The sequence below is a fragment of the Toxotes jaculatrix genome, chromosome 1, assembly GCF_017976425.1.
Source record: "Toxotes jaculatrix isolate fToxJac2 chromosome 1, fToxJac2.pri, whole genome shotgun sequence".
Classification (NCBI taxonomy): domain Eukaryota; kingdom Metazoa; phylum Chordata; class Actinopteri; family Toxotidae; genus Toxotes; species Toxotes jaculatrix.
This window is the reverse complement of record NC_054394.1, coordinates 30,921,898-30,938,284: the sequence shown is the minus strand read 5'-3', so window position 1 is coordinate 30,938,284 and position 16,387 is coordinate 30,921,898. Positions and strand designations below refer to the sequence as shown.

The 16,387-nt window shown below is 41.7% G+C and overlaps 1 protein-coding gene across 2 annotated transcripts in view; it reads left to right on the top strand.

The window, feature by feature from the left end:
• LOC121186986 (multiple epidermal growth factor-like domains protein 10) overlaps window positions 1–16,387 on the top strand; it is a 67,408-nt gene that overhangs the window by 27,006 nt on the left and 24,015 nt on the right. For both annotated transcript variants that reach the window (XM_041046099.1, XM_041046003.1), the window contains exons 3-7: window positions 7,543–7,789; window positions 9,103–9,223; window positions 9,768–9,904; window positions 12,309–12,521; window positions 12,635–12,809. In XM_041046099.1, the coding sequence (XP_040902033.1) occupies window positions 7,543–7,789; window positions 9,103–9,223; window positions 9,768–9,904; window positions 12,309–12,521; window positions 12,635–12,809 (893 nt within the window). The remainder of the gene's footprint in view (window positions 1–7,542; window positions 7,790–9,102; window positions 9,224–9,767; window positions 9,905–12,308; window positions 12,522–12,634; window positions 12,810–16,387) is intronic.

The window sequence follows — 16,387 nt, the reverse complement described above, 5'->3', positions numbered from 1 at the left end:
TGATCGTTGTTCTCTCTTTATCCGGTAAGAACACCATGTCTGTACAATTCAGGTTTACTTTGATTCCTCCAAATAAACAAATAAGCAAAATAAATAAATAAATCCCCAAACTTTCTGTGAAAAATACCCTCTAGTCCTCTAGTGGACTTTTGGAAGTCAACAATCAATGTTCTCCTCTGAGTGCTGTGCTTTTATTTGTCCACTGCTCAAATTCTGATTCAGTCAGCTGAAAAATCAAAACGCTGTCAAGAGCCACACAAAAGCAACTAATTCAAATGGATGTTTTTGTTTTCTGCTCTTGTGAATGAACGCAGAGCTGTTTTTTTTTTTTTATGATCCAACCTGTCACTGCATCCACTGGTGGACACGAGCAGGTTTGATTAATGAGAAACACTCGTCACGCAGACGTCAGTGGTTCATTTGGAAACAGATCATTTTGCTATTAATTTAACACTGGAGAGGTTTTAGTTTTAAAGGTTTAGTTGTCTGATTTGTGTTCTTACCTGAGTGAGTGATACAGGAAATGATCCTGATTTGTGCAGCAAAGCATTTAGTCCCCTCCTGCTCTGTAGTTGTGCAGCACATCACTGGTGTGTATGTACGCTGTGTGAAGCAGCTGCTAAGAAGCACACTCACACTGGAGTTTCCTGAATAAATGAACAGATCTCTGCTCTGCTACAGCCTGAAATGCAGATTGAAATGTTTTTTTTTTGGTTCAGGCCACGGAGCAGTTTGGTGAAAGCAAAACAACTCAACCAACTGGCTTCTACCTGATAATGACTAATGAATGATTATTGCATTTGCATAAGTTTTGCTTGTGTCATGAAAAAGCGATCCAGTGAAACCCGCAAGGTTTGTTTTTTTTTTTTTTTGTTTGTTTTTTTACAAACGGCTGGAGAGACAAGAGAGAACAGCATTTTAAGTAGGTGCAGCAGACGATTTAATGACGACATCAATCAGCCTCGCACCGTGTGTGTGTGCAGACATTACCTAAAGCACTTCACAGGATTATACAATACAATCATTTTCAACACAATAGTATAAGAGGACCGATATGAAATTTTCATATTCGTGCCTCATGTACTTTAAACTGTAATGTTGTTAGAAAAATTCATTTTAAAAAGTGTTTAGCACAAAGTGTGTTATCACCTCATTATGCTGAGTGTAAAGAGACCTGTCCGTGTGACGTGTGGCAGTATTACAGTAGCCGTTCCTCTTGAATAAGTAAAAATAAATGAAGCAGTTGCATCTAACAGAAATATACAACAACAGCAGTAGCAAGTAACTGTAATAGGATCATCAGTATTTCTGTAATGACAGTGTGAAAGGTGTCTGTGGTCGTGATGAAGCTACAGAGAATTATCAGCTGAGTCTGCAGCTGCACTCGTCTTTACAGAGCTTCATATTCAGTCTCAGCTCAGTGTTTTATTTGTCCGGACACAGCTTCACTGTTCAGGTTCGCTCTCACAGCGCCGTGTTTGGCCACAGCAGACAGATGTTTTCAGAGAAACATCTGTAAGATGCCGCGGTCCACGACCTGCTCAGCAGCAAACAGCAGACAGACTCAGTCAGAGAGCAGCTGCTGAACATGGTGGAGCATTTAGCAGCTAAAGAGCCAGATGTTTCCCTCAGGAGCTGGTGGAGCTAATAGAGAGTGAACATTGGACTCGCCCTCAAGCTGAGCTAATGTTAGCTTGAATAAATCTAACCTCAGCGTCGCACTGTTGCTATCTTACCAAGCCTGCATGGACTGGAGAGTAATGTGCTCCACACTCATTTAGCTTGCTGCCGTGGCTAGCTGGTTAGTAGATGTATCTACGACACAAGACTCAGGCGCGTTTGACATAACTAAACTATTTCTTCACATCCTGCTGATAATCTCGGTTAAATTTTGAATGTTTTAATATAAAATGCTCCATATTTCCCCTTTAGCTGCGTTTCCGATCAGGTTTTTACGTGATGTCCAGCAGGTGCAGGACTGAGAGTCTTCGTTTTTCCATGTGTGACCTGTGAACCATTAATATAAACAGTTATTCATGTGATCGTGTGACATATTCATGTGATTCATGTGATCGTGTGACTTTTGCTGCCCCCTTGTGTCTTGTTTAAATTAAAACATCCACCTGGCTCCTTGGATAAAATCCATGTGATGTTAACGTGTTCTGATTGTAGAGTACTTGTGTGTTTCACTGATTGATTTGCAAGACAAGAAATATTAACAAGCTGTTCTCGAATAGGCAGCGATAATTAATGAATTATTTGATGTTCCTTATTGATTCATCGCACCCTGACTCGACATCAGCATTCATGTACGTTAGCGGTTTTGATAGAACTGGCATATTTTAGCTTGAGTCGTGCCAACACAGAGACTGAAGTGGATATGAGTCATGGAGCTGAAGTGTTCTCGTGTGTTTGTTTTGGCTGATTTTGTCTTTTAGTTGGTGCAACAGGGGTCGTTTTACTTTCTCTGAGCTTTAACGTCTGTTTGGCTGGACCTCCTCCTGCTGGAGTTGATTACTTGATTGGTTCCCTGTCTTTGTTCTTTTGTTTATAAAAATGAATTATCTTTCCCTTCCTCTATGTTGTGTTTACACATACAGGTTTCCTGAAAAGCCTCCGGTCAGTTGGAGTAAATTGAAAGTCAGGTTTTGTGTGTCTGTAATAAAGGAGCCTCATCACGATAGGAATTCTTGTCTTTCTGCGTGGGAGGCTCGTCTATAATCTCCCACTTATCTGCTGCATTAAAAAAGCAAGTGTTAAACATCAATATTTCAGCATGTTCAGTGTGTGAGAGCGAAGGGTAAAGACAGGAATGGACTTCATATTTGGAAACTTCTAATTGCTTCTCTATCTGCTTGTGCTTTTAGTTAAGAGAGGTTGTCATTTATTGAGTTCTCTCTATAAAAAGAATGAGTTGTCTTCTAACATGCAGTAAAATCATCCAGTAACAGCCGCGGTAAATTTCTTTTGAATCCGGTTTTCAAAGGGAAATGTTACTGTAACAAAATGCCCATTGAATCTGCCGAGTTGGCTCAAGGTTTCAAAACAAGTTTCACCATCTTTGTAAAGATTTTACATTAAAAATTTCCAAAGGTCTCCAAATGCATTTCTTTTTCCTCCCACTGTGCAAAGCTTGGCCTTTTTGAAGTAGAGTCCAAGAGCAAACAGGACATGACACTTTTTTTTTTTTCCCCAGTCACTAATGAGATTTGTTCAAAATGCAAAATGTCTTCTGCGTCTATATTAAATTTGTGAGTATTTTTCTGTCCTTGTAGGAGTAAAATGGCAGCGCTAAGCTGAAGGACTCTGATTAAAACCTCCGTGTTTACCACGACGATCCGATGATCAAACCGTGGTGCAGCTGAACTGGAAACAGCTGGATTTGATCCCATGCTGTACTGTGTCTGTGCTCATGCCTGGATGCTCAGTATGAAATTACCACCACCAGCCGATTAGCTTAGCTTAGCATAAAGAATGCAAGCAGTAGGAAACAGCTAGCCTGGCTCTGTCCAAATTAATTTAAAAAAAAAAAACAGCAACACCTGTAAAGCTCACTAATTAATACGTCACACCTTGTTTGACATGAGAAAGAGAAAAGATCCAATCCTGTTGTGCAAGCTCAGATTTTATTATGAGCAAAGAGTCACTGCGCCATAGACAAACCTTGAAACATTCCTTAAAGAGCTAGCCCTCGCCAAAGTATATTATGCAGCTCTTAATTTAGTGCAGAAAGTTCTGCTTAGTGCCAGTGAGCTACTCCTGATCAAAGTCATTAGTCACTTGATTTGGGCTCTTTGCTGCTGAATAATTGAGGCTGTGAGAGGATAAAGGATTTGACTATGCTGGCTCACTAGTTAAGAGAAATAAAGAGAAATCCCCTCTTTGAGAGAGAGACAGGACGAGGAGAGGAACGGGGAGAGGACAGGAGGAGCTGAGAGAAAGGAAGAGAGTAAATTAGAGAGAGATTGAGAGGGAGGGAGCACGAGTCTGATTTATGCTTTGTCTGCTCGTAGCTCTGTCCATCACAGCACTGATGAAACATTTAATACCATAATATCTGTGAGACTACCACCCACGTCAGGGGAGGAAAGTTCCCTAAGTCTGGCCAACTTTGCCCGTGTCCCTCTGCTCATGTCGGCACCATTCCCAGGGGTTTTTATGTCTCCGTGTCAGAGACGGCCGTGGCCCGAGGCGCCATGTTCTCAGGTTGTCCGTCCGTCTGTCCATTCGTCCCATTCTTTTGAACACGATATATGTCAGGAATGCCTTGAGGGAATTTCTTCAGATTTGACACAGACTTTCAGTTGGACTCAAAGATGAACGGATTAGAATTTGGTGGTCAAAGGTCAAAGGTCAACCGTGATCTCACAAAACATGTTGCCGTAACTCAGGAATTCAGACACTAATTACTATCACACAAATGTCAAACAGGATATGATGATGAAGGGATGACATTTTATATCCAAAAGGTCAAAGGTCAGCTTTACTGTGACTTCATCGTGTTCTGCATAAACACTTTTCTGGCCATTATTCATCACAATCGCTCAGGAACAGAAGGGGGGGGGGCTACAACTTTGTCTTCAATCAGAATCAACTTTATTGGCCAAACGTGAACAAACAGAAGAGAGTTTGACTTTTGGTTTCTCTCAGTGAACTCGCTGACACAGCAGAACAAGAACAACAAATATTAAAGTCAGGTAAATTTTTATTAAATTAAATTCTTCCAAAGTCTTCACTACATATATTACCTGAGTGTGGACAGACAGACATGTAAAGGTGTACAACCGTGAGGCGGTAAAACTCTCTACGTCCATTCGTTCAGATCTCTCTGTCTCTGGATACCTTCCTTCCTTTTTGTGGAGTGCAGCTCAGCCTGTGAGCATACCGTACATCAAACAGATAATAGTGCTTTGATTTATGTTATCTGAGATGATGTAATATACAATAAAATGTTCCATCTTTTGTACTTGTTTTCATCTGCTCTCTTCAGGTGCTGATTTATACCAGCAATTCATCCACTTACAGGCCTGTGATAAATTTTCCGGATGCAGATCCTGAAAATCCGATCCTCTCTCATCGGTGTTTGCAAAGGGAAGGAGACGAGTTAAAGAGGGAATTTTATTAAAAACATTTCATTAATCTCATCACGAGAGACTAAACAGGCTGAAAATAACTGCGCCTGCTCAAATGCGGATTTCATTTTGGTAAATAAGAGCCCATTAGAATATATAGGACAAACAGCAACCCATAATCCATTGTCCCATGCTGGTTCCACTCTATTCAGCAAAACACAGTGGATGCAGTGGCCTAGAGAATTAAAATGCTAAATGCTGAGTTTTCTGCTGTTTCAGCCTGATGGGACGACTGTGGTTGGAGTTCCTGCATCCATCACGCTGCACGAGTTATTATCACGTCTCATCAGGATAAATGAGGAGCAGTACCTGAGTGTTAATGCACTTCTGGGCGTTAGTTACAGTCAGATGCATCCAACCTCAAGGACTTTAAAAATTAGTTTGGACGACAGGTTGTCCAACTTGACTTCGTCAATCGTTAACACCACCGAACCTGAATGGTCCGTTTTTAGCCAAGATGAGCGACTGATCAGCTGAAATTTGTTTGAAGAAACTTGCACAGCAGACACTGGAACCTGGAAATGTGGGCTTCGTTTGAATAAAATAGTTTTCAGAAATATTCTGTTAAAATGTATGAAACAATTAAAGTAACTAATTACTTTTCCTATGAAGTTATTATTATCATAATTGAAGTGAAGTGTGTTTTAATGATTTTTTTTTCCTCTGGGAGTGTGACACCAGTGGCAGGGTTTTTGCCACAGCTGCACCAAGTCTGGATTACTCTTCTCCAAAGCATCAGATTAGCTGAAACTTTAAAAAAAAAAAACGCTCCTCCTAAATCTGTTTCTGTACTCTGGTGTGTGTCTTTGATCCATACGGGTTTATAGTTTTAAAATCGGTTTAAAAGTGAAGCTAACTTGGCTGCACTCATACAGATATGTTGTGTGAAGAGCTCACAGACCAGCTGGCTCGGTAAACATGTGCTGTATGGAGTTTACTGATGTCGCTGCTTTAACTGCAGTTCACTGTCTTTCAGCCTCTCACTGACATTTAGTTCCCACCTCAGGTTAAACTGCTCTGAACGTTTTTCTGACAGTATCCATGGAGACAGAGACCACTTTGGACACTGGACTGTCTCATCTGTTTATCTGCAGTGTTTAATATCTTTTAACAGCAACAGTCCAAGTACAAAGCAACTATTCCTTTAAAAGCCGAATAAAACTCTTCTCCTCTTTTGTCTTAGATCCAACAAACACCCACACATTCAGAATATTATATTATGCAGTAAAGTAACTTCTCAGTAGATGAGAACTGACCAGTTGAAGTTGAAGAGACGAGTGCAGACAAATCTTTTCAGATTTCTGACAACAGCTTCGTTATTACTTTTTCAGACCAGTATTTTTCAAACTGGACCTCCTGTCGTTCCACATGCAATCTCATTTTTTTAAATCTGTCAATAACTTTCTCATTTTTCATCATAGTCTCTTCAGACTAACTTTACATCGACCTGTGGCTCCTGTTCCATCATATGGACAACATCCAGCTTTTAAACAAAACCACAGAATATGGCCCAAAGCATTGATTTCCACTGGTTAGCTTTTTTTTTTTTTTTTTTAAGTTGTGGTTCCAATAGAAATCACAATTTATTATTTTATTGGCAGCGGAATTTATAGCTACACATTAGAGTTGTGATGAGTGTAAATGACAGTTGATCCTTGATGACTGAGGTCTACACACCTTTAGACACGTGTTCTGGAGAGACTGCTGTTTAAAACTGGTCATGATAAATGACATGTCATTTTAAGCAAGCGGGGCAATAAAGAGTAAAGCTGGCACTAATTTTCTCTGCAATCACTGTTTAAGCATCTTCATCGTCTGCACTTTAAATTCTCCTCAGAGGTTTTTCTCTGATGAACAGTGGCAGTATTTCTCTCCTGCTTCAGTTTTCTTTTCTGTTATTTAATCCCCGTTGAACAATCCGTATTCACAGGTTGTAAACCTCTTAGATTATACGCAACTTTTTCCAAAATTTAAATCGCTGATGTTTCTGCATAATAAGAAATCACTGAGTAAAATGTGAAACATGTCAGATTTAAATGTTTGTCTCTGATCAGTCATGCGATCACTTCAGTGCTGCTCCGACACTTTGCTGTAAGTCGGAGAAAGCCGCTTGATAAATGTGTCTCATTTCTCACTTTCAGCAAAGAGCGTTTTTACTCCTAAGTTGGTTTTCACAGCTTCATTAAGTGTAATTCTTAGGAGTGTGATAAATATGGTTCCTGCGCTCTTCAGTTCTCACCTCAGCTCAGCTCACCTCTCCTCTGTGTTAAACGGTAACACTCACACGGATGACTTCATTTTCAGACGTCCATGAATCCTCCACAGTCGGAGACCCCGTGACTCGTGCAGATATCGATGATTATACAGTTTTAAATCACTTGTTGACTCGCACGCTTTCCTCTCTGTCCAGGCTGTGAGAGTGACTTCTGGGGGCCCCACTGCACCAACCGCTGTCAGTGCCGCAACGGGGCCAAATGTAACCCGATCACCGGAGCCTGCGTCTGCACCGACGGCTACCAGGGCTGGCGCTGCGAGGAGCCCTGTGACCCCAGCTTCTACGGCAAGGACTGCCTGTTGGAGTGCCAGTGCCTCAACGGCGCCACCTGTCACCATCAGACTGGCGAGTGCCTCTGTGCGCCCGGATACACCGGGGCCTTGTGAGTAGCTGTTTGGATGTTTTGATTGAGAGATACAGTGATCTCCAAAATGAAAGATGAACTTTGGAGAAAAAGGAAGATGTGTCACAACTGCTTGATGTAATAATTCATCTGTGTAATACATTATTAATGTGGACTTAATCAAGATTTACGTCTAAAGGTTACCTATAATCAACATTATAACAGTTGTTATATTAATTCTACATTAGTCAAGTTTATGTAATAAAGAAATGCTGCTACTGCTCATAGAAAAACCCTCTAAGGAGAATTTATCACCACATTAACAAGTGCAGACGATGAAGATACTTAAACCGTGATTGCAAAGAAAATTAGTGCCAGCTTTACTCCTTATTGCCCCCCTGATAAATGTGTAACATCCAAACAAATGTTCAAATCAGGAAGATAAAAGCAGCCATGTTTATTAAAATGACATGTCATTTATCATGACCAGTTTTAAACAGTACAGTCTCTCCACAACATGTTTGGAGACCTGTGTTATTTTTAGGCTGAATTACATAAATGTAATTTATGAATAAAAGTGAGAAACCAAAGGGAAATTTCATTTTTGTAAATCAAAAAGTTTCAGGTTTGTCAGTATATGTGCTAATGCTAACATGCTAATTATTAAAAACAGGAAAAAGACATTTAGAGAAGTTAAACAGACTGAAAATAAAATTACTTTAGGCCTGTTTGCATTACAGTACTGTACCAGGCTCCTCGTTCAGATTGAGAAAAATTTGACATCTGAGTTTGTAAATCTCACTTTGACTGGAGACGAGGAAACACTGCTTTACCGTCTGATGAAACCTCCCATTGTCAGAGATGAAAGATGGACAGCTTTTCATTCACACACTCCTACAGCACAGCAGCTTTTACTCTCTTTGCTTCCATTTTCTACACACCAGCTGTAGATCGAGTCCAAAGTTGAGCCAACACGACAGAAACAGATTTCTCTGTGTTAGGAACAAGATTGAGGATGTTGTGAGCAGAAGACTCTAATTTTTTTAAATCGCCACTCGGAGTCTGCACTTGTGTTAAATGTTGTGCACACTGTGGTTGTGTCTGTGTGGCAGCTGTGTTAAAGTAAAGAGAAATGTGTGCAGTGAACCGGGAATCATTAAAGGTTAAGTGAACGGTTTCCGAGCTGAGATCACTGCGATGCTGCTTTTGACAGTTTTAGAACACAGGTGGACACAGGTGAACTGTAATGTACGGTTCTTTAGTTCTAACTTCCACTGCCTGCCTTCTGAAACCATACAGATGTGTCAGACATTACGTGCCTCACGTCTGCTTCTTCTGTCTTTCCCATCCAGCTGTGAGGAGCCTTGTCCTCCAGGTAAACACGGCTCCCTGTGTGAACAGCGCTGTCCCTGTCAGAACGGAGGGACGTGCCATCACGTCACCGGAGAGTGCTCCTGTCCCGCCGGCTGGGTGGTAAGCTGAGTTTGAATGTGCAGTTGAGGCTGAATATTTCGTACGGACATTTGAGATTAGAATTTTTTAGTTTAGTTTTTAGTGTTTCCTCCCTGAAGTTGTATTTTTGCCAGGCTGGAACAGCCTCCTTAATGCCATCTGATTCCATCAGAGGTCCCAGTTTTGAATATAAAACCCAATAAAACCCTAATGTTATAAAACTTCTGAAGGTTTTATAGGGTTAGGAGCTCTTTACTCGTCCTGCTGCACCTGCTCAGACTCACAATGAACAATAAAACTATCGAGCATAACAAAGGAAAGGAAATATGACTACAGTTCTTATTGTAGAAACAAATACACAGTGACTGGCTGATGAACTCACAATCAAACTCTTAGTAACTGATGAGGAGTTTTGTTTTTCTGCCTGAAATGGTGGAATCTGGTTTCTCAGATTCACCTGAGAAGTTTTCGTTTTCACTGGCCTCAGTCTTACACACTGTGTTTTCTGAGCTTTGCATTTCCGTGTTTGATGTGCGAGTAACTGTGATGTAATCTCGCTCGTCAGGGCCCAGTCTGCGCGCAGCCGTGTCCGTTCGGATCGTTCGGCATCAATTGCTCCCAGGAGTGCACGTGTCGTAACGGAGGCCTATGTGACCACATCAGCGGTCAGTGCCAGTGCACAGCTGGATACATCGGAGAGAGGTACAGTATGAAAGCGTGATCTCGCAGTAGATCACGTTACGTGATTATATTCAACTCTGCTGGACATGTAAACATGTCTGTGACGTTGTTAGTGGGAAATACAGAGGATTCATAAAATGCTAAATTTGGCAGTAGGAGCAAGTTTGACTGCTTATGTGAGTAAATTAGTAAATTAGTGATATTAAAATAAAATTTGGTAGCTTTTGCAGTAACAGCAACACATAGTTTCCCATGACACAGTATAACTTCTCCATCTGTTAACACTTACTTTACTTACCACTGAGCTTGTGGGTTGTAGTAGCAGAGTGTTTGGACGTCATCTGCCATAACCTCTGACCTCCTCCTCCTGATTAAAAAATGTGAGTGAGGTGTGGGTGGAGGCCAACAGACGTGTACAGCTCCAGATCACTGTGGAGAAATCCAGTCCAGTCTCTCAGCAGTCTGAGCACATCCCCTGCTATGTCCTGTGAACTTGTCTGTTTCACTCTGAAATACGTCACATTACCTGCAGATCACCAAACAGCTTAAAGACGGTGTTAGAACCAGGTGGTGGAGACCAAACCAGAGCTAAAGGGAGAGGAAACACTGGACTAACATCCACTGAAAAACTTTTGTTGCTTTTCTGTCTCTTTCTGCTTCCATCTACCAACAATGGCCAAAAACTGATACTGAAAAAAAATGAATTAACCTGAAATAAGTCTAAGTAAAAACCCAGCTGACATTAAGACACTGATCCTTTTCTCAGAATTAGAATCATATTGTGATGAGAACTGTTCATAATGTGTGTGAACAGAACACAGAGACTTTATGTTCAGTGTTAAATGTTAATATTCCTCCCTCCTACTCTGTGCCACACACTAATGCTCATGGTTTCCCATTATACACTTCTCTCTCTCTCATTCTCTTTTTTTTTTTTCGTCCCTCGTCACCAAAAGTGGGAAATTTTTAACCAGGAGCCATTTGAAATAGTTTTCTCCTTTATTACCTCCATCATCTCAGACATGTCTATTAGTTGAAGACCCTCTCCAACCCCACCTCCCTCTGCTCAGCTCTGCCTCCCTCTCTCTTTCCGTTCTCTCTCCTCCTTCCTTTCTGTCCATCTTTCTGTCTCTCCCCCTCCATCGTTATTCTCAATTGAGCCAAATTACCTCCATTCATTCAGGGCCCAGACAGGTGAATTAGCCTACATGGAATAATTCCTAGATTGAGTTCTCTTCCACCCCGTCCACGTTCTAATGGAATTAGCTGAGATAAGAGTCCAGAGGAAGTCGGCATGATTTAAGCGTGACACTAAACATAAGTCCTCACTGAGCCATTTTAATTGAGTGATTTGTCTATTTCTTAATGGTTTCAACTTGCGGACGTGTTAAGAATGATGCAGAGACGTCAGCTTAACTTAGGCTTTAACTCAACTTCAACAATTTTCTGTTCACTTCAGTTCTGTCTGTTCAGTCATGCTCATTATAATCCATATGGCCACTTTGTAAGCTTTAACCTTGAGCAGCACTCAGGGTCTCTGCATAATGCGTAGCCTGTTGACCTTATAATGGTGTGAGTGTACGTGACGGTAGAGCACATGTCATCTGTGGGGAACATGCAGGGCTCTGAGTGAGTGTGGGACAGTATCACTCAGTTTTTATTGTTAGGTGGCAGGAGAACCATCATCCACCATTATTTGAATTGTAAATGTGCTTTAAGGATCGTTCGGCCAGTGGTGAATGTCAAACCTGTTTTAAACCACGTAAAACAAACTTTCAGTTCACAGCAGGTCGAGTGTTTTCGACATGCGCACGTGTGACCTGGTTACTAACGTGATTCCGTGTCCACGCTTCCTGTTTTTGTTGTGTTTTCCATGATTCACATTTCCTCATTGTGTCTTCGATCTCTCATCATGTTTCCTGAACAGTGAAGTAGTTATGATGTAGTGTAGATCTGAGATCAGGGTTCAGTTACTTGGAATGAGTGGACCCATGAAAACCTCCTCACATCTACTGTCGCCTGCTTTTATCCAGCGTGACTTTTATAAACATCCATATTAACTCAGTTAATGTTTGAATAAGAACGACTGTAACTGCGATTCATAAAATGGTGTTCATTTCTTTTGAGGTGAATCTTTGTCCCTGTAACGTAGAAAGAAATCTGCAAGGACTGGATTCTTTGAAATGAGATTTTTTCCTTTTGCTGGGACTGAATGAAAAGCTGGTGTCATTTAAAGATCAGAAAATTGTTCGATAATAACTGTGTGTCTGATTATAGCAGGTAACATTTCACAGAGAGGGGAGAAGGAGGCTGGGAGTGTTGGAAAATCACTTTAACATCACTGCGCCTGGAACTATCCCTGAAACACTACACGCTTTACACCTCTGCTCACACCTCCTCCATTATTGTTCTTATCCCAACACAGATGCCAGGATGAATGCCCAGTCGGTACTTATGGGCCACAGTGTGCCCACAAGTGTGACTGCCAGAACGGGGCCAAGTGCTACCACATCAACGGGGCCTGCCTGTGCAACGAGGGCTTTAAGGGCCCCAGCTGCCAGGACCGCTTCTGTCCCACGGGCCTGTACGGACTCATCTGCGATAAATACTGTCCCTGCAAAGCTGAAAACACGCTCAGGTACTGAACCGTTGGACAAGCAAGAACATTTCTGTCACCTTTGAACTCCTGTGCAGTTTCATCATGTTTTAATAGATAAACAGTCAAATTTGTTTCCTGTCTTCTCTGCACAGCTGTCATCCTCTGTCAGGTGAGTGCACCTGTGCGGCCGGGTGGACGGGGCTGTACTGCAACGAGACCTGTCCGGCAGGTTACTATGGCGAGGGCTGCAGAGAGATGTGTGTCTGTGCTAACGGAGCCGACTGCGACGGCACCACGGGAGCTTGTTTGTGTGCACCGGGATATATAGTAAGTGTAGAAACACGCCGACTCTGAGATAAATCCAGTAACGAGGAGCGCACCGCTGCCGCCATGATTCATGTCTGATGTTCACCTCAGCTTCCTAATCCACTGAAACTGTCCAATCACTGCACTGCTTCACATCAACAGCTCGGAGACTTGCAGCTATTTCATTATATTGCTTTTGAAAACTTAAACCTCGCTGAACCTTACTCACACAGAAGAAATGAATATGAATCTGAAGTTTTCTTTTCTGTGGTAGAAAGTTGATTTGGTGAAAACTGTTTTCCGCAGTAACTCAGACTTTGTGTTTTTATCTGTGAGCACTGTAAATGAAACTCGATCGATTAGTCGTTCACCATTAATCATTTAAGTAATTTATCAAGCAAAAAGGCCAAACATTCATTTTTCATTATGACATTTTATTGACTAAAAAAAATAATTAATAATCCACAGATTAATCGATAATGAACATGATCGTTAGCAGAAGCCCTGATCGATGTGTCTGTTCACTGTGTAATCCAGGTCACTCAGTGAAATTAGCTCCTGCATTATTCCTCTGTGTAGTTTCTATGGTTGCCATGGTCACACAGGAAGCCACAGCAACAAGTTGGAAAAAAGTTCAACCATGTTCAGCTCAGACAGCAGACTGTGGCATGCACCTGCCCCTGCGCTTATACTGGGAACACTGGGGGCACTGGCAGCAACCACTTAGTGTCTGAACGTATCTGAGAGCATCAGTTTACTCTTCAGAGAATGATGGCTGAAGTCGGAACAGCAGAGACAGACACACCCTGACTTATATATCATTTCCCATAATGCAACTGAAGCAACATGATTGATAGACTCCTCAACATCAGTCTGTAAAAAGATTGTGATCAAGCTGGCATCACATTAAAAATGATAAAATGGCCCGTGATAAGTTTTAAATTTTTAAATACACAAACAATCTTGATACAGATTTTTTTTTTTTTAATGAGACCCACGATAAACAGACAGCTGAAAAATCAACGTGTCTGCTCTCTGGTGGATAAATCACCTCTAACCTAGTTTGGCATTTTTGTAATAACAAATGAAGAAAACAATTTCTTGTAATTTCTTGTTAATTATGAGGCAACAGACGGACCAGTGCTGATATATCTGCTGACATATCTGCAGATAAAGCTCCATCATAAAATGATCTTTCCCAGGCTGAGCAGAACTGCCCGTGAACAAACCGGAGACAACGGCTGCTTTGCTCTTTGCTTTACAGTTACATCTGCATAACAACACAACCTGTGATGGGGGGGTCACAGGTGGCTTTGTTTTAACGTGTCACACGCGTGTGTGTGTGTGTGGTGGTAATAATAACAACACTGAGACCGTTCATTCAGAAGCTCCTTGTCTTTGTTCGAGGCTCTTTCCATGTGACGATAACATGTGGCGGCTCAGCAGCAGCAGCAGCAGCAGCAGGTGCAGAACATGCTCTGTAACATGCTCAGGTTCATTTATCAGCTGCTGTTGACTCTGCAGGTTTAGCCGTGGAGAGAGGCTGCTGCAGGTGCAAACCCCCTGATATAGGTCAGCGTATAGGAGACAGGGAGTCAGCGACAGTGGTGTGTGTGCGTACGCAGTGATAGAGTGTGAACTATGAACTGACTCCACGTTGATATTTGAGGCGTCTGCGTCAGGATGTTTCCACAGGTCGAGGTTTTAGGCTGGTTTTTGGTTCAGAAACACAGACGTCAGAATCAGCCTCCGCTTCAGTAACATGCACCAAGGTCATGCTTTTACCGCCACACGTTTGTTTGTTCAGCTCTTAATAAGCAGCCGGTTTAAAAAACTGCTTCACGGATTTCAGTGAAATTTGATGGAACCGAGACAAAATGTGGCTTTTTATAAAGCACTGAATTATTCTGTTCATTTCATTCATTCAGTCACATTCAATCAATCACACTCATGTTCACTGGTTTCTGTTGGGGGGGTTGAAGTATCCCACCAAACCTCTGTGCAGTTTTAAGTGTTTTTTTCTGTTTATTGATTTAAATTCTAACATAATATTATAATATTGTGAATTTAAATACGAGTAAATAGTGTTCATTGACCAACACTGCTGTCTTTTTTATTATTATTATTTCTTTTTACATATAATGAAACCAAGATATTAGATAAATGAAGACATGTATAGTGTGGGCAGTGGTTAAAGTTGTTATGGTTAAATCTTTGGATTGAGACAGATGTGAAGGTCACATTAGAATGGTTAGTAGTTTTAGGTCAGGTCAGTGTTCATATTAAAGTTACGTGAGTGTGTGTGTGTGTGTGTGTGTGTGTGTGTGAGTGTGTGTGTGTGTGAGTGTGAGTGTGTGTGTGTGCGTGAGAGTGTGTGTGGTTTCTGACGGGCGTGTGAATCAGTAACCGCCGAGCCTCTGCGGCTCGGCCCTCCTGGTGCGTTGAGCGATCTTGCAGTGACGGAGCGGAGAGCGGAGATGAGACACCTCGGAGCACAGAGATGACAGGGACTTTGATAATTGGACTGAGAACATCAGGGATCTTCAGCAGATGAAAGTAGGATGAGCGCTGTAGATGAATGTCCATTTGGTTCACAGCAGCTAAACTCAGATAGATGTCGCCCTCAGCCAAGTGTTATTGATTTAGAAGGAATTTATGCTGCGCTGGTAACTCTCAGTTTGGTGTCTGTGTGCCACTGTGTAGACAAGAAACCGACTTTAAACAGGATTTATATGTGGTATTGTCGCCAATTTGGACAGTTCGATCGATAAGTGTAAACACGTGCAGCTCTGAGCCGAGGTTTGAAATCCACAGAGCGACACCACTGATCCGTCATAACGCGAGGAACCGGTTTCACCAAAGGAGAAAGAATTACGGAGTTCTTTCATGGAAACAGGTGTAATTTACTGCCTCGAAATCAGAAAACGTCTTTTCAACGAAACCTCACAATTAATGTTGTTATAGAACACATCAGACTCCTGGTCACTGTGACTGAGGACAGCTCAGGACATTGTCTGAAGGTGTGTTTGTTTCTAGATCAACTTAAAGTCTGGTTAGATGAACAGATTGAGGCCACACATTACAATCATTTAAGAAATATATCAGTACACCGCTGTTTATTAGAAAAAAAACGATTAGTAATTTGTAAACTAAAAAAGGAGAGAAAGATTTTTCTGTAGAGCTCAGTCTGAGCTTTATAAAACACACAGAGCTGCAGCTTTGGCTGCAACAGGAACTAAATCCAGCAAACTTTAAATCACTTTCACCCTCAGGTGAAAATGTTGTGTCACTGAATTAAAACTCTGTCTGCACATGGAAACTACACAGAAAATGTTAAAAAAACATCAACCAGCTCACATCAGCACCAGTTAAACAAGAGCACTGGGAACATTTGCATATAAACTGACTCCGTGTTTAACAGTGTCTGTGATTTCAGCTGTGACCGTCCACCACTGTCCTTTGGAGCTGGACGTCAACTTATCTGTCCCAGTCTTTGTGTAACCTAATCTAACCAGGGTAGTTTTGCTGAGAGCAGTCCTCTCTTTTGGAGGAACACCCTGCTCCACACTCACCTGCCACACTCATTCACACCTGGAAGC